Below are 27,553 nucleotides of genomic sequence, written 5' to 3'. Positions count from 1 at the left end.
GAAATAGTAGCGCTGACAAAACGACAGATCTCCCTGTCTATACCATCACTTCACACATCACCTGTAGGTAGCCTATCCTTATCCAGCTCCACCACGGTCCGTTCTGGAACATAAGACAAAAAAACAATGTCTCAAACCACACAGTTAGTTTATATATTTCCTTTCCCGACTACAGTTGCTTGTTGAGTGAGTATATCCTTCCTCTTGCAGCTGTTTTCTCATCTGCTCTTCCTCTGTTTGCTATAAAAGCCAAGAAACAGCCAAGGCAGGGTTTAATGCTCGGCTGACGTCCTCCGACAGGCGACATAGACTCAAGACTGAATAGAAAGGAGTGGAGAAATCAGATTTTTTTTAAGGCGTCCGGTTTATAGATACTTCACACTTGGACGACGAAGATACCCCGCCCTCTTCTTCCCGGTCACAACAAGCAGTAACTAAAGCATGAAGACATCATTCGTCCTCACTATCCCGTGTTTCTGAAGTGTGCTCGGTTCGCGTATGGTCGTTTCTTGTGTCAATCACTATGCTGCCTGTTGTTGGGTTCGGTTGGTTGGAGCTGCAGCGGAGAGGAGAGGAGCTGTCCAGTGCTGAAGCCTAACCTTCGCTCCAGATAACACAGCAGCCAAGAGAAGACCGAGCCGATAATCTGCCGTGCACGCAGTGATTAAAAAATAAGAAAGAATCCTTTCGGAGATGTCTTAGTGTGGTTATATAGGGATTGGATTGCTTTGCCATCCATTTATTCCATATGATTTTGTTGAATCATCGACGGGTCTTCATGACATGGTGCTGTCGCCATGCCTTTCCTCGGGAATATATGCACTTCATCAGCTGCATGTGCGCAAAAAAATGCACAATATTGACTGAAAGATATAGTTACACTGCTCAAGTCAATGGGCTAAATCGGTATAACCTATATGATAATGGCTGTGTAGGCATTATGTAATGAGAACAAGCATGGACATGCGAGTCTTGAGCCGCTCATCGATTCTGCTGACCAAAATACACGTAAATCTTATACAATGTTTCTATTTTATTTTATGCTTTTCAGGGGTGTGTGTGTGTGTGTGTGTGTGGGGGGGGGGGGGCACATTCTGGTTGTAGGACACATTCTGAGCAGAAAAAATTCGTTCCGTATACTGATCCGTTTCACTTCAGTGCATTTCGAACACTGCAAGCTCTCTCTCTCCCAATTAACTTAATAAAGCCATGAGATCTGAAGAATCTAATCTAAGATCAAAAGAGACTTATGAGAAGAGGAAGTCGATTTGTAGATTGACTTTAATTATAGGAGCTTAAACAGCCTAGGGATCTTCATGTCTGCTTTGGCCACAGTCACTCACTCTCATGCATTGTCAATGGAGAGATGTGGAGAGTGCACATGTGGCTAGTCAGAAGCAGCGATTTGGAATGTTGGAATTGATCGTAATCGATAGGGGGGGAAAAAAAGAATGGTACTTGTGTTGACAACATTTCATTGATTGTGCTTGACCTCCTAATGATTATAGCAATCAGTTCCCCCCTGTCACATTTGTGAATTCACTGTATTATTGATTGTACACTTAAAACCCAAATGGTGATAAATAGCACGTTATTTTTCTCAGTCATAATCATATATAGGGAAAGTCTTTAGTGCTATTAAAGGTGCTATAGCACCTTTTCCCAAATGGTGCCTTGTAGAACCAGGAGTAGAACCAGGAGTAGCCTATAAACTAAACGAACCTGCAAGAACCATACAGGGGCTGGTTCTTTGTATAATAATAAATAAATAAAACTAATATACCTTTAAAAAATAAGAAAAAGAAAATAAACAAAACAATGACCACTACTGCATCAAAAGTAATTGACAACTACTATAAATAACTACAATATAAGAAAGAAGTGAACATTGTGAAAATATAGCCAATCGACAAGCTCACGACCTGTGAGATAGGTGGCACAATAAGAGTGATTCTATAACCTCTTAGTGCTATATATCACAATTTTGGTTTTGAGTGCAATCAATAATAATATACAGTGAATGTGACAGGGGAACTGATTGCTATATAATCATTTGGAAGGTCAACAAGTTGTGAGCTTGTAGATCTACTATTTTCCACAATATTTATCTGTGGAACCGAGTCAAACTAAATGTAATGTCTCAACTCCAGCAGTCGTAGTCTCTTGAATAGTTTTCATTTAGTTTTAGTCACATTTTAGTCACCTGGAATGTCTTAGTGTTAGTCTAGTTTTTAGTCGACTAAATCCACAGTTCATTTAGTCGACTAAAATGTGTTTTGGTGGGCCTTGATGCCGTCATAATGACTGATTTTACACTTATAGCAAATAGCAGATCTACAAGCTGAGTTTGTAGATCTGCTATTTTCAGTATGCAACCAAGTGTTTAGTATATTTAGTCTTAGTTTTAGTTATCGTAGCTTAGTTTTCATTTCGTTTCCATATAGTTTTCGTCAGTGAAAAAAGGTAGTCGACGAACATTTTTCGTCTTAGTTTTAGTCGACGAAAACAACACTGCTCCTATCCAATTACAAGTGCTCGTGCTCCCTGTTCAAATATGATTATTTTGGGGAGTCACAGCCTAAAAAGGTCGAGAATCACTAGCACCTCAAACATTCCAAAGAACAACTGAAGAACTGTTGTGTATTATTGTTAGCTATCATCGTAGTAGTAGTAGTAGTCTATAGCAGTATAGTAGTAGTAGTAGTAGTAGTATTTACTTAAAGTAGCCTATATTTCTGCATAACTGCATGCACTGAAATGGATTAATGGATCAAAATAATACAATTGTAAATTAAATCATTGTGTAATCAGAGATCTCATGATTCATTGAATGATTTCCTAAAAGTAAGTATTCAAATTGAATTGTTCTGAGAGAAGAAATATGTGTGCCACTATAGTTTCTGTATGAAAGCATATAACGTGCCAACACAGTTTTTAATATCATCTGATCTGTTAGAAGGTGAGAGATGATTTATTTTTTCCTAGGGCAGACGTGTATCGATCCCATTGGGGAAATTCAGTTTTATATTAGCTTCACCCAGCTGATGGGCTGGTGAGTGATTACTGCTCAGATGGTTGTGTTGAACGTGCAGGTGTTTTAGTTAGTTAGTTAGTTAGTTAGTTAGTTAGTTAGTTATACTCAGTGAATTTTGTTCCTTTTAATTTAAAGTAATGTCTCCCTCTTAGTTTTGGTTAGGGTTTGACTTTGCACTTTATTTTGTGCTATAGTGTTTCCTGTTTTCCTATTAGTTACTGTTTCCTGTCTCATCTCTCCTGATTGTTGTGATTGTTAACCCCATAGTCACCTCAGTGTCCTCTTGGTCAACCTTTCAGTCCAAATAATCATATTTGAACTGGCGACCCTCGTAAATAATCATATTTGAACAGGGGACCCCCCAAAATAATCATATTTGAACCTCCCCCAAAAAATAAATAAATAATCATATTTTAATTGGGGACCCCCCCCCCCACCCTGACAAGCACATGGAATGTGTTGTTTGACTCAGTTCCACATTTAAATATTGAAAAAAATAAAAATAAAATAAAAATAATAATAATAATAAAAACATTTTCCTCTTTCTTACATAATATTTGACAATCTGGCCAATTTCGTATTGAAAAGGTTGTTAAATTGTAACTTTAGAAATGTGCAGACACCCTGGCCTGTATACTGTATGTTGGTTTGTTTATACTGTTGAGTGAGAAAACAATGTTCTTGACCCCCAGCTTGGGAACAACTGAACTAGCCTATCTCTGTGGTGATTGTCAGTTGTGTTCACCTGTGCCCTGTTACCTGCATGTGAATGTTTGTACCCCGTGTTCCCAGTGCTCTGAAGCAATGTGACTTGTATGTTTTGACATTCGATATTCTTTGCGTATTCTTTGCAGTGGTGTGGTGTAAATTAACTAAGTACGTATACTTAAGTACAAATTTGAGGTATCTTTCTTTCAATATACTTATACTTTTACTCCACTACATGACCTCAGAGGCAAATAATGTACTTGTAGTTGTACTACAATTATTTGAAAACTTTAGTTACTCGTTACTTTGTATATTTTGATTATTATTACAAAATGTACCACTTCAACCCTAAATATAGGCCTACTTTGGCTATTTGAAAAAAGCATCTTGTAGATCAGCTATCTTCAAAAGATTCTTTGTGCTTGAGATCTCCTGTGTTAACTCTTCGTGTTCCCACTGTCTCCAACGCTTCTCGTGTTTCCTGGTTTTCATGTGAATACTGTAAATATTCTAAAATTAGCTTGTGCCTGTCATCGTGATGCATTCGGATCCAATTCCCCAACGCACACGTGACGGTAACACAATTATTATCTTGTTATATTATGTTTTTTGTTGTTAGTACAGTTGGAACATTTCTCTGCTTGTATCTGTATGAGCGTGAGTGACACATGAATCCTCTTGCCGGTGTAATTTACCCCTATAATAAAAGTGGGTATAGTCGGTAAACAAACAATTCTGTGTTATCAGTGTCATCGTAAAGAGTATAAATCAGACACTGTTTATAATGTGACTAGATTGGCCACTGTCACACTATACCACTGTTCAATTCACTACAAGAACATTCATTTGACATATCTACAAGCCGATCTACAAGATATTTTCACTACTACTACTTAAACATTTGCTTTAAAAAAAATTGTCTTCGATTTAGCATTTACTTCTTCATGAAATTACTGGGGGAAAAAATCTTTGAAGTTGTTTTTAAGTCATGACAAATGCAAAGGTTTTGAAATAATAATAATTCAAAACAAAATGTAGTAAACATAACAAATTAAAGGAACCCATAAAAATATGTCTGCGACCCGCATATGGATCCCGACCCACTGTTTGGGAACCAGTGCTCCATATAGACAAGGCCTACAAAAATTGGTTTTCAGAGAGAAAGATGGACCTGCAACCAAATAGTAGGTGCTGAATCTGTTTCTTCTTCTCCACCACCAGTCTATCAGGCTTTTTTCCCCCACTCTCCAATTAGTTCCGTCTCTCAGGTTTTCTTCTCTGCCTCTTTATCCCTAACCCATGCACCCCCCCTCTCTCACTCCATCTCTCACCCTCCCTCTCTATCCATTTCCCCATCTCTTCCTCTCTCCCTCTCTCTCTCTCTCTCTCTCTCCTGTGCATAGGGGCATGTCACGTCACGCTGTGTGGGCTAGAGACATCTCGGTCCAGCCAGGAACGGTCAAGGAAGACAGGCGTGACAGAGGAGGGTGACAGAGTTGGGAGATGGCCGAGGGCCCTGCATGCATGAGAATATATATATATACACTGGCATTGAGCTCTTACTGTACCTACATGCCTTTATGTGTAAAAAGCCCCACAGGTAAACTTTTACATTCAATTGACTCTCATGATGGTTTGACTGTCATTCCTATTCTAAAATGCTTCTCCCTTGTTAGAGAAATGGGGCCTTATGTGTACTGTATACCTGCTGTAATGCAGATATTGTGGTAATAAGAAATAGAAAATGTATATTTTAGCCTGAAGACCTGAAGCCGATTCTACAAATGCATTCTAAATCAACACTTTCAAGAGTCTTAAAAAAAAACAACAACACATGTACAAGCTTGCAGCGTGGCACGAAGTGACGCGCTGCAGGCTTTCCCGGTTGAATGGATTAAAAAAACAATTAAATCTCACATCATAAAAGTGCAAATATATACTGTATATATATTTCAGCTGCTCAAACATGAAAAAGCTGACAAAATTACATGACAAATATTTAAATAAAACATTTAATTTCATATACTTTACAAATATAACATTCATTATACAAATGCAATTCATTATAACTTAGTCAAATATAAACAAAATACAAAATAAACTGTTATGTTATGGACAATCTGGATCACTGCCACAGTTCATCATTTTGCTTTGTATAACATAGAAATGAGTGTGCTGCGTAGTAATGCTTTGTTGCACTTGCCAGTGGCCAACATGATCAGTCATAAAACCTTTGTTGTCATAACATACAAAACTGGACCCAGTTTTAATTTTATCTTGCATAACATCATATGGCAATACTTGGGCTTGGGTTTCTTCTTGTCTCTCTTTAACCTTCCGCTTCTCTGAAGTGCACGTAAACAATGTGAGAAACACGGGGATAAAAGTGACACCGTGCACCAGCCCGAAGATCATAACCAAAAACATGATCTTGAAAAAAGTCCTGAAGATGTGATTCCTGGAGGCGGCTAAAACCACGACCCCAAGAATGGTGGACAGAGCCCCCTGCATGATGGGATAGCCCAACAGAAAGAGAGCGTCCACCAGCTTCTCGTTGGCGCTCTGCTTCTTGCTGGAGACAAAGCTGTAGGATATGTGAGCGGAGAAGTCCACGGTGAAGCCGATGCAAACGACCAGAATGATCATGGATATGGAGTCCAGACGGACCCCCCACAGTGCCATGAAGCCCGTGACCCCGACGATGACCGAACCGATGGAGACCGTCACCCACAGCGAGCACACCGGGCTGGGGATCAGCAGAAGTGAGATTAACAGCATGACGCCGGTGGTGACCCCGATGTTCTGGACGGTATTGCTCACGATGACGGCGTACTGGTCGTAATAAATGAACGCCGGGTGATAAACCTTCACGGCCACGTTTCTTCGGGAACAGCTCTCCGTAGTCTCTCTGAGACTCTCGACCATCTCGATTTCCATACTGGCGTTGGCGATGTGAACCGTCTGGATGAAGACACGGGAAGCATGAAGGGCTCGCCTTGTCATGTTGACGTCTTGCTTCATTTCTGGCGCTAATTTAAAAAAGTGAGAAAGGTTCGCCATGAAAATGGTTTCATTGTTAAGGTCCAGATTTGTATTCTTTCCATATTGCCCATATGAGTCTAGCCAGGATGTATATAAACTCTTGTCCACAAACTGCAGTTTGTTAAAGTCTTCCATGCAGGCCTGAAGTTCAGACCTCTTGTTTTCATCCCAGTATGGGAACTCCTCTGTAACAACAATCATCACATTTGGACCGTAGTTAGAAAAGTACAGCCTATCATTGTCGTAGTACTTTATGACGTAGGAATCGTCAGCTGCTAAGTCTTTAAGGTCAGTCCCCTGCTCAAGGTGAAGGCATCCGTAGATACTTCCAGCCAAGTAACCCACATATACCAAGATCACAACGGCTTTGGCCCACGGCTTGGTCAACATTGGGCCGTAATAGCTCTTGAAGAAGCGATTCACTGGCTGTTCTTTCTCAGCTCCCGTCACCTGTTCGTAGTCTCCTCCCACACAGCAGATGCTGTACATCTTAGAGGAGTCGTCGGGATTCTCGGACGGAACGTTCATGCACGTCAGCCAGTGCCTGTTGCTGGCCTCTCTCCTCCCGTTCAGCGCCAGGAAGGCTCCGAAGAAGGTGATGTTGTAGACGTAGCAGAAGACGAGGGCGGTGCTCGTGTACAGGCAGAAGTACTGGACGGAAGGGAAGTCGGACAAGAGGCCGATGTAGAAGCCCAGCACGTCGGTCAGGGTGGTGATGGTGATGGACATGGCGGCCTCTTTGTAGGTGTGGGCCATCCTCGTGGGCACCGGGTCATTCACCTTGGTGCGCTGCCAGTTGGAGACCATGATGAACATATCGTCAACACCAATTCCTGATGAGGAGAAAACGTGCAATGAGCTGATTATTTGCAATCAATCAGTGGTGTAAAGTAACTAAGTACATTTACTCAAGTACTGTACTTTGATTTTGATCCACTACATCTCAGAGGCAAATAATGCACTTTTACTCTACTACAATTATTTGAAAACTTTAGTTGCTAGTTCGATTTCAGCCCTGTATACATTTTGGCCATTTGAAAATAGCCGATCTACAATACAAGCTTGTGAGCTTGAAGATTTGTATACATTTGAAAATGTGTGAAATGGGACATTCTGCATAATGAGTACTTTCTACTTTTGGTACTTTAAGTACATTTTGATACCAATACATTTGAATTCCAGACTTTTACTTATAACAGACTAAACAGAGACTAAACTGTATATATATATATATATATATATATATATATGTCACAGCCCCTGTAGTTGGCCTACTAGGGCCTGTGTGTATTCCTGTAGGCCTAGGGCCTCACTCAGACCTTTACTGCATTGCTGTATGCTTGTTGGATGAATGTTGTGTAGTGTCATGGCCGCCCCAATGCATTTCCAATGGAAGTCACATGGTTTGTAGTCTACAAGTCTTTTGGACTACAAGCTGTTGTATGGCTTTTGGCTGTGTTTCGACTGTGCCCCTCCCCCTCATACAACACAAATGTTGTGTCAAACCATGTGACTCCCATTGGAAATGCATTGGGGCGGCCAATGCATTAAAGGTCTGAGTGAGGCCCTAGGCCTCACTCAGACCTTTACTGCATTGCTGTATGCTTGTTGGATGAATGTTGTGAGTGTCATGGCCGCCCCAATGCATTTCTAATGGAAGTCACATGGTTTGAGGACTACATTTTGGACTACAAGCTGTTGTATGGCTTTCGGCTGTGTTTCGACTGCGCCCCTCCCCCTCATACAACACAAGTGTTGTGTCAGACCATGTGACTTCCATTGGAAATGCATTGGGGCAAGCTGTGTCAAAATGAAATGAAATGAAATCTATATTTACCCAGGGTATCTGGGCTAAGCTCAAGAACTTGTTTCCAGCCAGGCCCTGCTCATAGAACACATTTCATCGTAGTGGTTGATGCCTTGTTCAAGGGCATTTCAGCGGTGGTAATTTTAACGTGTCGGACGGCTGGTTCGAACTGGGAACCTTCCGGTATCTAGACCGCGCCGCTATCCGTTCGGCCACCGCTGCCACCACCGCTGTCACACCCTTTGTATACAGCAAGCACAGAGCAATCTGCAGCGACCGTGTGAGTGAGGCCTAGGTCTTTGCTTCCCACAGGTCCTGAGGAATTGCCAATCAGTGCATTGGGAGCACCTGGCCAGTGTTCCCAGTGTGCTCTATAAAGGGCTGGGAGTTGGCCGGCCGCACTCTTATCTCTCTCTCCTTCCATGAGAGCAGCAGCATTTGTTTGCACGATTCAACACCCCACATTACATTAACACACATCCACTCACTTACACTACTGATCTATTGATTAACACACCCCACTTAATACTTTAGTATTGTTTGATGCATACGTTTGCTTATATTGTAAATAAATATTGTTGTGTGCACTTTTAAACAGCCATGTATCTTCCTCCTTTGTTATGGCCCAAGAGCCAGGTCATAACTATTTATTTATTTACTTACTTACTTACTTACTTACTTACTTACGTAAAACATGTGAGTACTTATCTACCTCTGCAATCAATAATTGTATTTATTTCTCAGAGTAGGTGTTGTAATCTCTAAGTACTGGACCCTTGTCTGGTTTGACAGACAGCTAGTGTGTGCAGGCTGGGTGGTGTGTGATAATCCTTATCTATAAAGTATGCTGCAGTACAGGCAGTACGCAATACATATCAAGTACACTGTATCTCAAGTTGGAGTACACAGACATGGGCAACTCATGATTATAACATAAGAGTAGGTATTCTCCCTGTGTATTTCCTTGATTCTTGGAGGAAGTAAGCAGTGTGTATGTTTTATAGCATATGAGATAAGATAAACCTTTATTGATCCTGCGGGGAAATTCAGGTATCATGACCCACAGCAAATGTGGGTCGAGAAAATAGGTCTCTTGACTCCAATTACTGGGCTCTGGCATACAATCAATCAATCTGTATTTCAGACTCTAATAGGTCCATATAAAAGACAATACAGGGGACAACACAACAAAGAAACAACTATACAGACCAATGTCTCCAAAAACAAAATTAGTACATAATGTTGCTCTTTGTAGGCATTGTGAATGTGATTAAATTGTATTAAAAATAGTCCTTCAGCCTCGACATAAAACTGTACATCAGATTCCTGAGTGAGGACAGAGTGGGAACTGTCTGCTATTTGTCCACCTCAGAAGCCTCAGCATGATTCTGAGAGCATCATTATATGCAAGCCGCAACGTATTATGATGCAATAATAAGTTGCGAGTGGCAATGATATACTGAAGGTAAATATGATTTACCTTTACTGTACCTGCACCACACAAGCGAGCAGTAGTGGCGTGTACAGTATAGGCTAAGCAAGCGTTAAAGTTAAAGAGGGCGATCTTGACATAATTCGTTGCACATTATAAAATATACGCATTGCCTTCTTTTTTTTAATGTTTTTTTTGTGGCTTTCGCCTTTATTTTATTTATTTTTTTATGGAGGGACAGACAGTAGGCTGACAGGAAATGGGGAGAGATGGGGGGATGACATGCAGCAAAGGCCGTCGTCATCGGGAGTCGAACCCGCGGCACACCGCCAGACCGGACTACCAGCCAAGGTGCCCGGACCGCTGAGCCACGGCCCAGGCCACGCATTGCCTTCTTACCCAGTGTTGTTTTCGTTGACTAAAACTAAGGCGAAAAATGTTCGTCGACTACCCTTTTCCACTGACGAAAACTAAATGGAAACTAAATAAAAACTAAGCTATGATGACTAAAACTAAGACTAAATATACTGACAATTTCGTCAACAAATAAACACTAGACTAAAATTTTAGGAAGGGACTAGTGGACAAGAGATCCAGTATAAGTCATTTTACAATTAGTTGCATGCTGAAAATTGCCGATCTACAAGCTCACAACGCGTCACGCTGCAACACTTTGTGAGCTTGTAGATCAGTTATTTTCAGCAAGTGTAAAATTATATTAATATATGATAATAATATAATAATGATAATATTCATTACGACAGCATCAAGGCCCGCCAAAATACATTTTGTTCGACTGAATCAACTGTAGATTTAGTCGACAAAATCTTATGATATTTAGTTGACTAAAACTAGACTAACACTAACACATTCCAGGTGACTAAAATGTGACTAAAACTAAATGAAAACTATTCAAGAGACTATGACTAAAACTAAAATAGAAATTTACTGCCAAAAACAACACTGTTCTTACCGAGTATGAGAAAGGGGGAGTTTGCCACAGTGATAACAAAGGGTACTCCTATGTAGAACATCAGGCCAAACGAGGACAGTACAGCCAGACCCGCAGAGAGGACACCGATGGCGGCCACCCACACTTTATTCCTCACGTTGTCCAGCCTAAAATAACATAACATGCAATGACAGAACCAAATGACACAGTCAGCATAGATATTATTGGGCATCGTTATTATCAATACCCATATTGTCTTTGTCGGGTGGAAACCTTGAATGTCCAAAACGGTTACTTTTCAGGATTCAGATTCAAAAATAGCTAAAATAAATAGCAGGTCTGCAAGCTCGAAACGTTCCAGCATGCAGCTTGAAATATGGAGTTAAGAGTTGAAATATGGAGATAAGAGGTTTCTGCCTGACATCAATGATATACTGTACTTATATTGTAACATCCTAACAGGGCTGCAACTATCTATTTTTTTCTCAGTGATTAATCTTTTGATTAATGGGATGAAATTTGTTTTATCTTATATATTTCAACAAATCATGTAATATTATTCATTCTTTATTCTTTTTTTTAAATAATCAACTAAATCAAATAGGAGGGTGACGTAAGCCTTGTTTTTTATTTCACCGTACAACAGTGTCATTCAAAAATAGCCGATCTACAAGTTGCATCATGGCGTGTTGTGAGCTTGTAGATCTGCTTTGAATCTATTAAATTGATTACTTCACTTAGCTGTTAGCTGCTGTCGCACCGTCTTACCTCAGACAGGACAGGACGGAGAAGGAGATGGCTAGAGCATATGTGATGGAAAATAACGGGATTCCATCTGTGGTGTGTTTTTCTATCTCCTCCTGTTTGGACTGGGATGTATAGTAGGCCACCTAGTGTAGTTGCACATGAAAAGCAAAAGTAATTTATACATATTTCTGCTATGAATGTCTTCAGAATCTTATTGAATTAGAATCTAGAGAGATTTTAAAGGTTTCATGACATTAATTTTCATTTATTATTTAGTTTTCGTTTTTCTTTTAGGTATTATGACCTCAATTACACCCACACAACCTGAACTTTGAACATTCAGTGGATTTCTTTGTGGTCTGGGGTTTTCTCTGTGTGTTCTGAAGCCTTTTGAGCTGCAATGAAAACAGTGAAAACAGTGACATCTGCTGGCAAATTGTTATGTCATATATGGGATTTGTGGACTCTTTCACCGTCCACAGGAAATTCAGAGCACTTGTTTGAGCCAGAAAACCCCAGATCACAGAAAATCTACTGAATGTTAAAATGTGAGGGTTTTTTTGGGTGCAATTGAGCTCAGAATAATAATAATAATAATAATTACAAAAACCTTTTTTTAATGTCACCTTCCCTTTAAAAGTTCCAACGAAAATAAAATGTTATTGTTAATATAAAACAATTTCCATTTTTGCAGACATACCTTGATGTTCTTATTGTCTTCCTCCTTTGAACATATGTCTTGGAATTCTTTAAGCCACAAATCGGGACCTTTGGTATTATCCAGAAAATACATGAGCTTCACAGCTTTAGCAAACTGCACCGTGCCTTTGACATTCTTCCGAACACCGCCTATTGCCGAACCCAAAAATGTCTGCTTGGATTCCACCGTGGTGTGCAAAGGAAACGTAATGTTGATTTGCTCAATTTTGCTCGCGTTGTAGTTAATAATTCCCAGAATGTCATTTGAAACACACGTTCCGTTTGTTTTTGCACACAAGTCCTTGAAGCTCAAGTGTCGTTGGTCCACAACAACAGAGATGTCACTGACCTTATTGTCCAGTGTTATGATGTCCTCGAACGCTTCTTTGGTCAGAATGTTCGAGTCATCAGTGGACACCACGATGAGAGAGGCGTAGTGGACCTCTGTGTACAGCCTCTGGCTCGAAAACAAAGACTCGTCATAAGGGAAGTTTTCCGCAACGAATTCTCTAACTTTCTTTGAGGGTCCTTCCTTCGGCGTGAACTGCCGTTCGATGTCGTTGTCCTCCCTGTCTTTAAGAAAGTAGAAGCCACCTCCCAGACACGCAGAGACCACCAACGGTACGATGAAAAACCAGACAGGGTACGAGCCCACTGCCCAGCCAAGTTTCTCAAAAAGGCGGGAGAGCGGCTTCTCAATGCAGTCCGTCCGTTTACATCCCATGCTAAAGGCTTTGGCAGAATCTGTTGGTCTCTTAAGGCTGATGTGTCTTTGAAGCCTGTAAAGTCAATATGCACTCAGTTATTATGAAGCAAGGTTATATATATTGTTTTCCCTCAAAGGTGTGACTGACAGTAATAATAAAGGTTGGGATGTGTTCCAGGAATATATAATTCTATAAGTACTTCCTTAATGACCTACATGTACACTGTTGCTCGCAGACATCCAGAAATTGTGCTCACGGACAGGCACGGGTTACTACAGATTAGTGAGTCAAAAGACTCTTGGAAAGTCAATATTTAGCATCGTGGCCACAGTTTAAAGAGTATGTAAACCCAAGTATGCTTTTCTAGGAAAAGTAATTCTTAGCATTGTCTTGTGTTCCCATTGCTGAGTCGTAGTAAATATATCACACAAACCATCCTTTCATACTAAAGGGGTTACTATAGGACTATAAGCTTACGGGAACCGGGAAGCTGTTATCATATAAGGCGGTAAAAGGTGATAAAAATGAGCCAACGAAACATCTTACTTATCATAACACTAAAGTCAGTTAATATCCAATCTTCTACTGCCAGAACTCCACAGACTGGGGAAGGCAGAACAGGCCATAAAGCTGTTGTTTTGCAATATTTTAGAGGTTGTGGTGCGTGGTGTACTACAACAGTGGTTCTCAAACATTTTTGGCTCGGGTTCCCAACCCTGTAAATAACTGTTTCATCCATGGCACCGCTTAATGACATTAAACTTTATAGCATCTTTTGTCATAATAACTATCTTTGGAGGAAAGGTTATGTGTAAGCAAAGCAAAGCAAAGTTCTTTGTTTACCCAGGGAAGTGGACTAAGCTCGAGATGCTTGTTTACAGCCACACCCTGCTCATAGAACATTTCATGGTAGGGGTTCAATGCCTTGCTCAAGGGCACTTCAGCGGTGGTAATTTGTGTACGTACTGTTAATATTATTAACAGTATCCTACATACATAAAGCTTTCCCCCAAAGATACAGTATGTCACAAGGAAAACTGGAGGGAATAGGACAGACTGAAAAGAACATTTATACTTGGCGTTTAACCATTTAAACCCCAGCATTCCTATTCTGGGGGTAACAACGTTAATAAAAAATAGCAGATCTACAAGCTCATAACGCGTTGTGAGCTGGTAAATATCTGCTATATTTGGTGAAGAGACTTTGGTGGTAGGCTGAAATAGAACGTACCAACAGTTGAACCCGGGTACGTTTTACTAAGTATAGTGGGTCTGTTTAAACTGAAGGGACATTGATAAATTCCAAATATTATCAATATTATACTGAGGCACCCCTGGACTTGCATCATTAAGGCACCCCAGAGTGCCACAGCACCCACTTTGAGAAGCTCTTGTGTACTGCAAAAGCATACACAATATGCCAACAACATCTCAAATGTGTCAACAGTGCCTATAGAAGCATTAATGACCAGCAATGCTCAGTGTTTCATGCTAAAGAGTGTAAGTCCACAGGTGTGCACTGTACAGTAAGTAAGTATGTAGTCTATTCATGTGTTTGCATAACTATTGCTGTTGCATAAACCTTGCTTAACTATTAAGGCTCTATACTCTACTGTTCTGTTAATAATTAGTAAATCACCAACTGGAATATACTGTAGTGTCAGTTTTAAACTGTTGAAAACATAGCTTGTTTCAGTTTTCACATTTGTAACTTGAATGGCTGTTGAAGTTTCTTTGAATTACATTTTGTTGTTTGTTTGGGGGGGGAGGTGAGTCAGGTGACACAATTTAAGGACTTTTAAGACCCTTTTAATACCTAAAAAATAAAAAAAACAAAATAAAGAAAGAAAAGAAAGGAAAAGACTGCATCAATCATTACTGCATCAAAAGTAACAATAAACTATGCCTACTATAAAACTGCTCACAACACCTCGCAACGCATGGATAGGCAAATGTAATGTCTCAACTCCCACATTCCAGGCTCGTCAGCGTGGGGGGAGTTCAAATATGATTATTTTGGGGGGTCATGGCCTTAAAGGGTTGAGAACCACTGAGTTAACGCAAGGCAAGTTATTTTGTATAGCACATTTTAACAACAAGAAAATTCAAAGTGATTTACACAAAACATTAGAGCCGTGGTAATACAAGTGCAAAAGAAAACACAGGATTCAAGGACATTTGAGAAAAGTAAGCTAAAATAAGCTATAATAATTAAATTGCAGTGCAGAAGAAATGATTTAAAAAGGAAGAAGCTAACAGAAAGGTCTTCAGCTTGTATTCTGTTGCAGTTTGCATTCCTGTCTAATAAAGTATTCAATCAAGCAAACCATAGTGACTAGTCCATAGACTTTGCTCCCACATGACTTCATGACTTGCAATTTTGCTGGGCTGTTTATTTTTGCGGTCTTGCTGATTTTTGGGGGTGCATGAATAAGACAAACATTAAAAGTCCATAGACTTGGCTGCCATATGATGTCATGTCTGAAAGCCAGACGTTGGAGGGGCTAGCGCCCCTCAAAAAGTGAACACTGCTTCTACATGTTTAGGATTGTACACTAGAGTTTCAAAAAGTTACAAATTGCTATACAGTAACAAAGAAAACAACAACAGATGATTAAAGTTACGACGAACAAAATAACATAAAGGTTACAACAAAACCATCGATTAAGAAAAAATCACACCCGTGTGAACTGAGTGGTGTAAGGTCTTATATATCAGCTGTGGTCTGACGTAATGTCTGACGTAATGAAATCACACCCGGGTGAACTGGGTGACCGTAGCAACCATGCTCATTTTGTCTGCACAGATAGACAGACAGACAGACAGACACGTAAACTAACAAAGCCAGTCGTAGGAGTGGTTTACACCACTCAAAAATAAATCTGTGCATTAGAAGTGCCTTTTAAACTGAGATTGAATTTAAAGAGAAGAACACTGTTTGCCTACCTGAGATCCCCAGACAGGGAGTTCCACAGCTGAGGGACCCTGGCTGCTCTGCAAAAGCCCTAGCTGTCCTGCTTAGTGCATGACAAAGCTGAGAGTTTGGAACCATTAGCAGGGTCCTGATGGACGATCTCATATCAGGCAGTGACCAGTGACCACATGGAGTTAAAATTTCACAGATACAGTATGGGCAGGAGCCTGACAATTCATGGGCCTTTGGCGTGGTGGTCCGGGCACCCTAGGCTGCAATTTGCCAGCCTGACAGCGTGTTGCGGGTTCGAATCCCGATGACCTTTGCTGCGTGCCCCTTCTCTCTCCACATTCCCTGTCAGTATACTGTCCTATCAATAAAGGCAAAACAAAAACATTTAAATCAAATATAAAAAATTACTTTAAAAACTCACAGGCAAGGATTTGAGTGATTTTGCTCACTTAATAGCAGTTTAGTATGTTTTAAAAGTCTGGCAGCAACATTTTCTTTGCATCAGTTACAGTCTTTGTATGTTTCCCTTGCTGATACCTGAATGAAGTGCATTGCAATAGTAAAGTCAGGAGGAGATAAAAGCACGGATGACCTTTTCTTGGTCTGACTCTGCAGGGGTAAGGACTGGCCTGACCTTTGCTAGCTATGATGACTCAGTTGGTCGACGCAGGACTGAACCACTTTGATCACCTGAATGTCCAAAGAATAGATAGCTCAGAGTCGAACATGACACCTGCTTTAGGTTGTGAGCCTCATTTAGAACATTTTAGATAGTGTGCCCAAAATGTGCCAAAAATATTTTTGAGGGGCGCTAGCCCCTCGAGGCTCCAATGCCTGAAGATTACGTCAAGATTCCGTCAAGATTACGCCAGCCCTAACGTGGCGCCAATGCCAGACAAATCAGCGACATAAGCATATGACTTCCGCCCGTCCCAGAAGTGATTAGTCCTGGCTCTGTTGTGTATAGGGAAGGGAAGGGAGCGGACAAGCCCCGCAATCAGCGATGGTGATCAGCGTGGTGTTGATTAAATGCCATATAAAGATGGCATTTTATGCCATTCTGAGCATAAAGAAGACTAATAACCCTGTGCGTGTGCACGCGTACCGCGGATTATTATGTACACTGTTTCTACAATGAGAGGCCTATGGATGCTAGCGCCGGATGCTAACCGAGGCTAAAAATGGTAGGCCTAAATAAGTATTTTTTAATGTTTTTTAATCAAATCTCGTGTTTCTCGTGGATGGCTGAGGTGACCTTAATAACTTTTCACGAGACACACAGTTGACAGCACTGGTCCCGACAGCAGGTCAGAGAAAGGCTCGCTGCTGCTCCGCTGTCTGCAGATAGACTGTGTTGTCTGCTCTCCGTGAGGAAAACTTGAATTGCAAAAGAACTATCCTATCAATGACATGCAGAAATAGTAGGCTACTGTTTTCTTAGCTTTGTGACTGACCAATGAGATGCAGATTGTATTGTCTGCAAAGGAACGTGTCTGTCACAAATAAAAGTTCTGTCCTGCAAGCCCATGTCAACAACACAGACAAGGCAGCTGTGCGCGAGGTGAGTCCTTCTGCAAATAAAATTGACCGAATATTATTTTGTACAACCAAGCAAAGCATAAGATATGATGGTTTGGAGAATAGGCTGGTCTCTCTTTTTATAAGAGATAAGCCATTGCATACAGGTTCTCAAACTTTTTAATTTCAAGGACCCCCATAACTCTGAGAGTAAAACCAAATGGACCCATTTGGAGTCCCATTTGATTCCATTTGTACAGTATCAGAGTTAAAAGTTATAAAACGGTCCATTTGGTTCCATTTGTACACTCAGAGTTAGACATGTAAGGGTCCATTTGGGTCCCCTCAAGGAACCATGAGGGTCCCTGGATCACACCTTTAATTGAGAGCCACTGCTTTAAATAAATACATAACTAATATAGAGCATATTTGATCAAATTTAGGAGCATAACTTTTTTGTTATAGATTATTTTGACATCTGAATTTAATTCAAACAGAACCACGCACGACACATGCACATGCACAAACGTGCACGCGCACATGTACGCGCGCATGTGTCCTCTTTTTGGTAATTCAGAATATGGTATGCCTAGTATACTTTCTACTTTTGGTACTTACTTTTACTCAAGTAAATGTTTAATTCCGGACTTTTATGGGTACTCCCAGACAGTCACTTCAGCTGTAACAAGATGTATGGGAGTACCCAGACAAGAGTATTTCTACATTATTGCAGTATTGATACTTTTGCTTAAGTAAAACATTTGAGTACTTTTTCCACCACTGATGCCAACGCATCATATGCCCCAAGGGTGGCATAGTTGCATAGAAACAAACAAATAAAATGGCACTCAGGATTGAACCTTGAAACCCCACATAGAGCAGAAGAGAGCAGCAGGTATTCTTGTTCTGTTTTGGTATTGTATTCTGGTAGTTTGTTGTTTTCTAAGTGCATCTTATTTTGTAGTAATGTTCTGTGCTTTCCTGTCTGCATTATTTGCTCTTACCGGCCTTGTGTCACCTCACCTCCCTGTACTAATGTAACCCCAGTCACCTGTTTTGTTTACTTATTATTAGCCAATCCCAGTGTTGATTGTCTGTTTCAGTTCACCTGTGTCTATAGTCCTGTATATGTCCCAGTGTCCCTTGTCAGTTCGTCATCGTAAATTGTGTCTTCTTCTTCTAGTATATTTGAAGTTCCATGTCATTTTTCCAGCGTGGGTTTTGAGCCTCTTGAACATTCACAGTTGCCTGTGCCTGGTCGTTCTGCATTTGAGTCCTACACCTGTGACAATGTGTGTGGTTGGATAACTCTGAGAAACTGAAACATCTCTTCCAATATGATTAAATTTTTCTTGAAAAGGCCTGGTCAATGAGGAGGGGGGCTGTGTAAATATAAAAGGACAGGGTTTTATTTGATCATGTACTGTATGTATGAATGTATACTATGGGATATCTAACACGCACACAGACACACATTACACTTGAGACTCAACGTATGAACAGTGAACAACTCTTTTATTTCATACTTTTCTTTTAATATTGTTCACCATATTATTTAAAATTGTGTTTGTTTTTTGTATGTTGTGATTATGTTGTACTCAGGGCGTCCCTGAATAAATAAAGGTCAATAAAAAATAATACAATTTTATCTTTTTATGTAATGTGTCATATAATCCCATATGGGATGAGTCAAAATGGTGGCATGACACAATACAAATGTCATTCATTCATTCATTCATTCATTATTTCATACAGAAGGATGAATATGGATGGGTTTGTCTGCTCAACTGAGAACCTGTAACACAGGATGCATGGTCGGAGAAACACTAGTAAACCATCTGATGTATGCAGATGACCTGGTGGTCCTCAGTCCCAGTAGTGCTGGTCAACAACAGCTCCTTGATATTTGCTCTAAATATGGTGTGCAACATGATATAAAATATAATGCCAGCAAAAGCGCTGTTCTAATATGTAGAACTAAAGAGGACAAACGCCTTAACTTTCCTATCTTTAAACTATCAGACAATAGTCTTGAGGTCTGGAATAAGATAAATATCTTGGCCATTTTATTACGGATCAAATGACATGACGATGATATATACAGACAATGTCGGAAGCTGTATGCTCAAGCAAACACTATTGCCCGAAAGTTCTGTCATTGTTCCACTAAAGTGAAAATGTCCTTGTTCAAGGCATATTGCACACCGCTTTATACTGCACACCTGTGGTCATGTTATAAAAAGTCTAGCATGCACAGGTTGCAAGTTGCATAATGATGCCATGAGAATACTCCTTAAACAACCCAGAGGGGGCAGTGCTAGCCAGATGTTTGTCACTGCTGGAGTGATGACTTTTAAAGCACTCCTAAGAAATCTAATGTTTAAGTTTATGAAAAGGCTGGATGTGTCAACAAACAGTATCATTGTAGCGCTTTCAAGCCCCTCAGTGAGCTGTTCACGTTATACAGGGTACAGGGTACACTGGCTAAAATGCCTATATGTTCTGCCTGTGGGTTAAGTTATGTAAGTTTTGTATTTGTTTTACATTCTTTTATGATTTGTATTGCCTGTTGTATCTCTTGTATACATAACCCTGTGTATGTATCCCTATGGACCTGAGTCTGCTAATAATGATGAATAAGTGAATATTCATATAGTAATTGAATTGAATTGATGGTCTTCCTGCTAGGACGTGGGTCACGTCGCACCAACGGTGCCCATGGTGATGGTGGACTATGCATGGCAGGGGCGTCCTCTAGCCCGGGCCAGGCGTATCTTACTCAATCATTTATTGTAATCGTTAATGTTTGAGGTTATGAATGTGAGAGAATTACGTATTTTCTCATACGTATCGTGGACAAGGAAGAATCGTTGTTACTGTGGTAATGGGGATCCTAAATAAAATGCTGGGCAGCCAACTGTGAACGGTTAATTGAAAAATGCTTTTTTTCTATTAATTGTTTTATTTTCATGCAGAAAAAGCAAATAATACTGTACATATATAGATACAACTTTTATATGGGACTTGATATCAATCCCTATATCACTTATTATTTACAAAAATATATGGAACCCAATGTAAAGATCCTTGTAGGCAATATTTAAATACATAATATAAAGGAAACATATTTACCATGAATACCATAAAGTCTATCATGAAGATTTTTGACAAATGTCTGCTCAACGTTATCTAATGCTAAAAACTGTTTGTTTTCTTTTTTCTTCGCCCGAGCTGCATGTGAATAAAGTCAGAATCACTGGAATGAATGCCAGTCCGTGGACCAACCCGATCACCATCACCAAGAACATGATCTTAAAAAACGTCCTGAAAATGTAAAACTCCGCCGTGGACAACACTGCCACGCCTAAAATGGTGGAGAGGGCCCCCTGCAGGATGGGATAGCCCAAGTCAGAGAGCGCCTCCACGACCTTCTCGTCCAGACTCGGCTTCTTGCTGGAGACGAAGGCGTAGGACATGTGGGCGGAGAAGTCCACGGTGAAGCCGATGCACATGGTGAATATGATCATGGATATGGAGTCCAGAGTGACGCCCCACAGTGCCATGAAGCCGGTCACGCCCGTGATCACGGAGCCGATGGAGCACGTCACCCACAGCGAGCACAGCGGGTTGGGGATTAGCAGCAGGGAAACGACGAACATCACGGCGGTGATCACGACCACGTTCTTGATGCTGCTGCTGATGATCACATCGTACTGGTCGTAGAAGATGAACGCCGGGTTATAGGTCAGCAGAGGCGTGGCGGCGCAGCGGTCTGCAACCTCCTTCAGGCCCTTGAACATTTCAATTTCCACCTTGGCTTCGGTGATGTGAATCGTCTGGATGAAGAAGCGAGAGGCGTGGACGGTGTTTCCCGTTAAGTTCACGTCTTGTTTTAAATATGGAGACGATTGCAGAAACAAAGAGAGGTTTTTGAGGAAGACGTCTTTGTCATTTATGTTGGAATGGTTATTTTGTCCGTAGGACTCCAGATAGGAGTCCAGCCAGGATGTACATAAATTCAAATTGTCATCGACGAACTGAAGTTTTCTAAAGTCTTCCATGCAGGCCTGAAGTTCAGACCTCTTGGTCTCGTCCCAGTATGGGAATTCCTCTGTAACAACGACCATTACATGTGGACCGTAGTTAGAAAAGTACTCCCTGTCTTTCCTGTGATAGACTGTGACGTGGGAGTTGTCTTCGGCCAAATCGTTAAGTTCAATGCCTTGCTCTATCTGGAAGCATCCATAGATGCTACCAGCTAAATATGCCAAGTAAAGAAACATCACAACCCATTTAGACCACGGCTTGACCAGAAGTGGACCGTAGTAATTCTTAAAGAAGTCACTGACGAGCCTAGTTTTCTCTTTCCCTGTGTACGTATCGTAGTCCCCTCCGACACAGCAGGCGCTGTACGTCTCGGAAGACCGCTCGACGTCCGCAGTCGTCGGGACCTTCATGCAGGTGAGCCAGTGCCTGTTGCTGGCTTCCCTCCTCCCGTTCAGAGCCAGGAAGGCTCCTAAGAAGGTGATGCTGTAGGCGTAGCAGAACAGAATGGAGACGCCGGTGTACAGGCAGAACGACTGCACCGACGGGAAGTACGACGTGACGCCTATGAAGAACTTGAGCATGTCCGTCAGGCTGGTGATGGTGATGGACATGGCGGCCTCTTTGTAGGTGTGGGCCATCCTCGTGGGCACCGGGTCCTTCACCTTGGTGTGCTGCCAGTTGGACACCATGATGAACATGTTGTTGAGGCCAATTCCTGGGAAAGGACATGTTGTTAATGGTGAACAATAATGTGTCACAACTCATGTTGCACTATAATGAAACACAGTCAGAAAACAAACTTAAATACTGTCACCTTGCTAAAATAATGGCCTATGTATTTTTTTCAGAAAACAGAATGAAACTGAACCAAAACAAACTATATTTATTAATGATTTCACCCAAAACGTTTAGAACTGACTATGACTATTGACTATCAGTTATGTAACAAAAAGGTTTAATGTCAAATTTGTGTTTTGACTTATAGGCAATTGTAAAACTGACTTATGCCAAATTATTTATGGAATAAGTGACTTACTCCAGACAGCATTATAATGAAACAGTCAGAAAACGGAAAACAAATGTTAATTCAACTCTTATACTGCGTTCAGCTCCAAAACGAAGGCCGGTCATTGTTGCTGAGTTGCCAAGTGTTGCTCAATACACTCATTGGCATCATTAAGTGTGTGTAACAGCTTGAGTTAAAAATAACAGGCAACCGAGAGTGTAAAATCCATAGTGGATACAGTATGTCCATGGATATTGTATATATCCTATTTCCTTTTTTTCTTTTTTACAGACGCTGAACTAAAGATTAAAAAGGTAAGAAAATGTGTACCAAGTATGAGGAAAGGTGAGTTTGCCACGATGATGACAAAGGGCACTCCCAAGTACAGCATCAGGCCAAAGGAGGAGAGCACAGCCAGACCGATGGACAGGACACCGATGACAGCCACCCACACCTTGGTACGAACATTGTCCGACCTGTGGTAAGCACACAAAGCATAATACAGTACGTTAAGAGGTGGTGTGTAAGAAGAAGGCTGATGCACACGTCAAAGATTGGTGACAGGTTATGTCAAGGACACCAAAATGTATGTATTTGGACGACGACCCCCACTGGAAAATATTTAGTTTGAGGGACCCCCAGAAGCAAAGATTTGACTTCAAAATGTTTTCTGAATAGCAGTAAAAGGTATACAATATGGTTGAAGTGGTTTCCCGGTTTTAATGGGTTAATAGTATGAGAGGGTCTAGTGAGAACTGAACCCTGAATCGTTACAGTGTTGGTGACATTTTCTCCGAGCAATGATCTAATTACATATAGGGAATCGACCGGACTGCCTGAAACAAAGACAATGCATAGTGACTTTAACCCATTTTGGGCGGGAACCCCTTTTGGTGTTTTAAACATTATGTTATAATTTAGCTATTGAAAAATAGCAGATCTATAAGCTCTATTTTTGAAAAATCGTGAAAATATTTATTTCAGAAAACTGGAGGATTTAGAAGATTTATTTTAAATTTCGACATCAGGCCTGAATGGGTTAAACCAAGACAAACATGAGCACTGCACAGGAGGGCAAAACCCGTGTCACTGTGTCAGACTGTTATTAATCAAAAGGATATCATGAATTGAATAAATTGTGAATGTAAATTGTGATATTTATATTTTGTATTGTTGTTTGTTGACTGTTGAATGTTAAACCCAACCGGGACAAGCATCTGTGTCATTTTACATTGTATATATCGTGGAAACCTCATAAGCCTATGTCCAAATGTGTTACTTTTCAGGATTCAAATTCAAAACCATCGAAGGTAGCAGATCTACAAGCTCGAAACGTGTCGCTTTGCGCTGCACTTGCACTGCACTTGCCTGCAGATCTTTTGATACTTTTGTGTGACACAGTAATCTGATCAAGTAGTATCAGTTAAAATATAGATATAAATATATGGTTATATATATCTTATATATAGGTTTTTGCCCCAACAGCAACGACATATAGCAACGTAGGCTTTTCAGGAAACTGTTTGTGTGATTTAGAACAGGGGTTCTCAACGTTTAAATAAATGTAAAGAATTTGGCGACCCCCCGAAGGGTCATGACCCCCAGGTTGACAACCCCTGATTTAGAAGACATTTGTAGAATCGGCCTCAGGTCTTAATGGGTTAATAAATGGAAACAAGGAAGCCTTTGGATTTTTTGTGTTTCATCCATTTGACTTTTATTTTATTTTATTTGTTGTACTGCTGTATTGTTGTACAATATTCAATCAATCAGTCAATCAATCAATCAATCATTCAATCAATCAATCAATCAAAAGAACAAATCTCAGCCTAAAAAACAATGGGTAATTATTTTTTTTACCTATAATTTTTATCCCACGATTTTTGCAACCCATTTTTTTCACCCAGTGTCAATTATCTAACGTAATCCTGGGCGCTACACTTCCTCTGCCAACCTGAGGGGGCAACGGACTGACCTGATGCTTCCTTCAATGCATGAGGAGTCCAAGCTGCTTCTTTTCACCTGACAGGGGGGAGTTTCCCCGGCCGAACGTAGCGCGTGGAAGAAACACGTTATTCCGACCAGTTCCTTTCCCCTCCATCAGGCGCCCGGGCTGGCCAGGGGGAGGTAGTTCAGAGACTATACTAGGATTACTGCATGTTTTTGTGAGGGTACCTACTCTAGGGGACACGGGGAGAACATGCAAACTCCACACAGAAGGGCCCTTTCACCAACCCCGCCTCGGGTATGGGCACTGATGACGCGGAGGAGAGAACACGCCCCCAGCACCCACAGCATCCCCAGCGGGAATCGAACCCAGGACCTTCTAGCTGTGAGGCGACAGCACTACCGACTGTGCCACCGTGCCCCCAACAATGGTTATTTTGAGCCAGTGTGATCAGTGCTTACCGTAAACAGGATATCACTGAGACGGTGATGACAATGGTGTATGTGATGAGGAATAATGGGAAGCCGTCTCTGCTGTGGTTTTCAATCTCCTCTTGTTTGGACTTTGAGGTGTAGTAGGTGACCTATAATTAATAAACAGTGTGTCAATCAGCAAGAATGGATACAATATCCAATTCACAACTGCATTATGGAAAGAGTGGAGCATCAAAATCAGTGCAAGTACTGTACAACTAAGACATGGATATTTGTATAATAGGAACATCATTTTGCCTTTTTGTCTTGTTTTTCAATGTGAAGCACCATGAGTTGTACGTGGAGAACGTACAACTCATTTACGTTTTGCTCCCCTGTATGCCCAGTGTGTATTGTGGAAGTGACAATAAAAACTCATTCTGATTCTGATGTGCTATGATATCACAGCTTGAATCACAGGAAAGTGAGTTGCATGCACAATACCTTTGCAAATCAGGTGCACAAAAGGAGGTGAAGACATGTACTTTAATGTGAGCGTGCATGCTGTAACAATACTGTTTAGCAAATGCACCTAAATGCCTTATCTGTACGTTTACATAATGTCCTTGTTGGGCACTTGGCTCAAGCCCTTATGCATAGTCTAATCTAATGCACTGTTTCCCAGACAGTGGGCCAAGACGCATACTGTATGTGGGTCATGGACCGATTGATATGGGTCGCGAGTAAACCCTTTTATTTACTTAAAGAATAAATAATACATTTTGTTAAATTATTATAATTTCAAAAGATTTTCAAATAATTCCTCAAAAATGTTATACAGGCATTATTATAGAAAAGTTGCACATACTTGAATGTGTTTGTTGTCCATCTCGGTGGACATGAGCCTTTTGAATTCTCTCAGCCACACTTTGGAGACTTCGGCCATGCTCTCCTGGTCCTCTAAGAAGTAGAATAGTCTCACAGCCCTGGCACACGTGACCAGCCCGGCGGCATCTGTGCTAACCCCACCAAGAGTATTACCCAGAAAGATTTGTCTGGATCTGTACGTGTGCACAGGGAACGTGATGGCTGTCTCGTCTTGAAATATGTCCAGTATGACATTTGACGCGCATTGACCCTCGGCCTTAGCACACAAGTCACTGAAACGCAACTTCCCTTGATCGACGGTGATGCCAAGTATCTTACTGTTCAGGGCGATTATGTCCTCAATAGCATCTTGCGTTAGTACATTTGAATTGTTTTTCGATAGGGCAATGAGCGATGCAACGTTGCCCTTTGTGTAGAGTCTCTCGCTTGAAAATGCAGAGTCATTGATGGGAAAGTTATCTCGGACAAAGTCTCTCGCCGCCTTGGAGGGGCCGTTGCTCGGCGTGAACTGTCGCTCGATGTCGTTATCCTCCCTGTCCTTTAGAAAAGCGAAGCCTCCACCGAGCACTGCTGAGAGTATGAGAGGAATGACCAGAAACCAGACAGGGTGTGAGCCAATGACCGAGCCGAGCCGTTCAAAAAGCGCAGACAAGGGCTTCTCGATGCAGTCTGTGCGCTTGCAGCCCATCCTCGCCTGCTTCCTAGTCAAGCAGAGCATCTACTTAACTAAGTGATGTAAAAACTAAAAACCTGTCCTTTATAAAGTCTATGGGCTGCATAGTCATCCATTTCCAAGAAGGAAGATAAGAGAAATTGCTTGATTACAATTACATGATTAAGAAGCAAGACATACTGTAAAGGGCGCACAATAAAGGTACAACTTCTTCAACCGCTGCTTCTGTGGTTTTATGAGGGGTTATAAAAGTGTTATATTTATAGGTCTAAGAGGTAAAGATTAGACAACTGCCAAGTAGGAAACGTCCAAACATTTCTTTAAGGAAGCTTGTTATGCTTTTATTATGACTTACTGTCAGTGAGTCATAATTCTCAGTAAGTTACTGAAAATGAGTAATGAAAGGCCACACCGCTCTCAAAGGGCACCTACGGATAGCTGCAATTCGAAACTGGCCCCCGTAAAATCTGAAATGTACTGTAATTCTGCAAACTGTTAATAAATATTTAAATCAATCAATCAAACACTTAAAGATACATAGATAGATATTTCAACTCTTGCCCTACATAAATGTGGGCCCTGCTGAAAAAAAACAGCATAGACCAGCATAAGCTGGTTTCTGTTGTTTTTTTCAGCAGGGGGACAGGCACGTATCATACGTGGCCCCTTTACCGTCTGTAAAAAGCATTTGTTCTGCAGCCAGTTCTGTAGTCTCTTGTAGAGCAGACGAGTAAGGGATTTGTTTGGTAAACTACTCCTTTAAGAATCCAAAAAGAGTTGGGTGAAAAAAGATTGGGGGAATGGTTAGATATAGGCTATGTAGATAACAAACCAGATCTCTAATAAGAATCTTTGTTTGCATCCTTTTTCCTGTACCTCAAATCTTGTATTTTCATTATTCAGTGGTGTAGTAAGTACATTTACTCAGGTACTGTAACATTTGTTTTTGTTTTACTTTACTGGATACTTCCAATTTTCAGTTATTTTACTTCTATTCCACTACATC

General features: G+C 40.9%; 1 protein-coding gene across 1 annotated transcript; it reads right to left on the bottom strand.

The window, feature by feature from the left end:
* Positions 1-50: 50 nt before the first annotated feature.
* On the bottom strand, positions 51-26,562 carry LOC306912868 (uncharacterized protein; the record flags this gene model as incomplete). Its single annotated transcript, XM_079489323.1, has 10 exons — positions 51-103; positions 523-646; positions 6,044-7,617; positions 10,997-11,142; positions 11,744-11,865; positions 12,423-13,200; positions 20,858-22,334; positions 22,956-23,101; positions 25,035-25,156; positions 25,855-26,562. The coding sequence occupies 10 exons, from the start codon at positions 26,560-26,562 to the stop codon at positions 51-53; spliced, it is 5,250 nt and encodes a 1,749-aa protein (XP_079345449.1).
* Positions 26,563-27,553: the final 991 nt, after the last annotated feature.

This window comes from Electrona antarctica, assembly GCF_951216825.1.
Source record: "Electrona antarctica genome assembly, chromosome: 20".
Lineage (NCBI taxonomy): Eukaryota > Metazoa > Chordata > Actinopteri > Myctophiformes > Myctophidae > Electrona > Electrona antarctica.
Note: the sequence above shows the minus strand (reverse complement) of the source record. Positions and strands in the feature narration are given on the sequence as shown.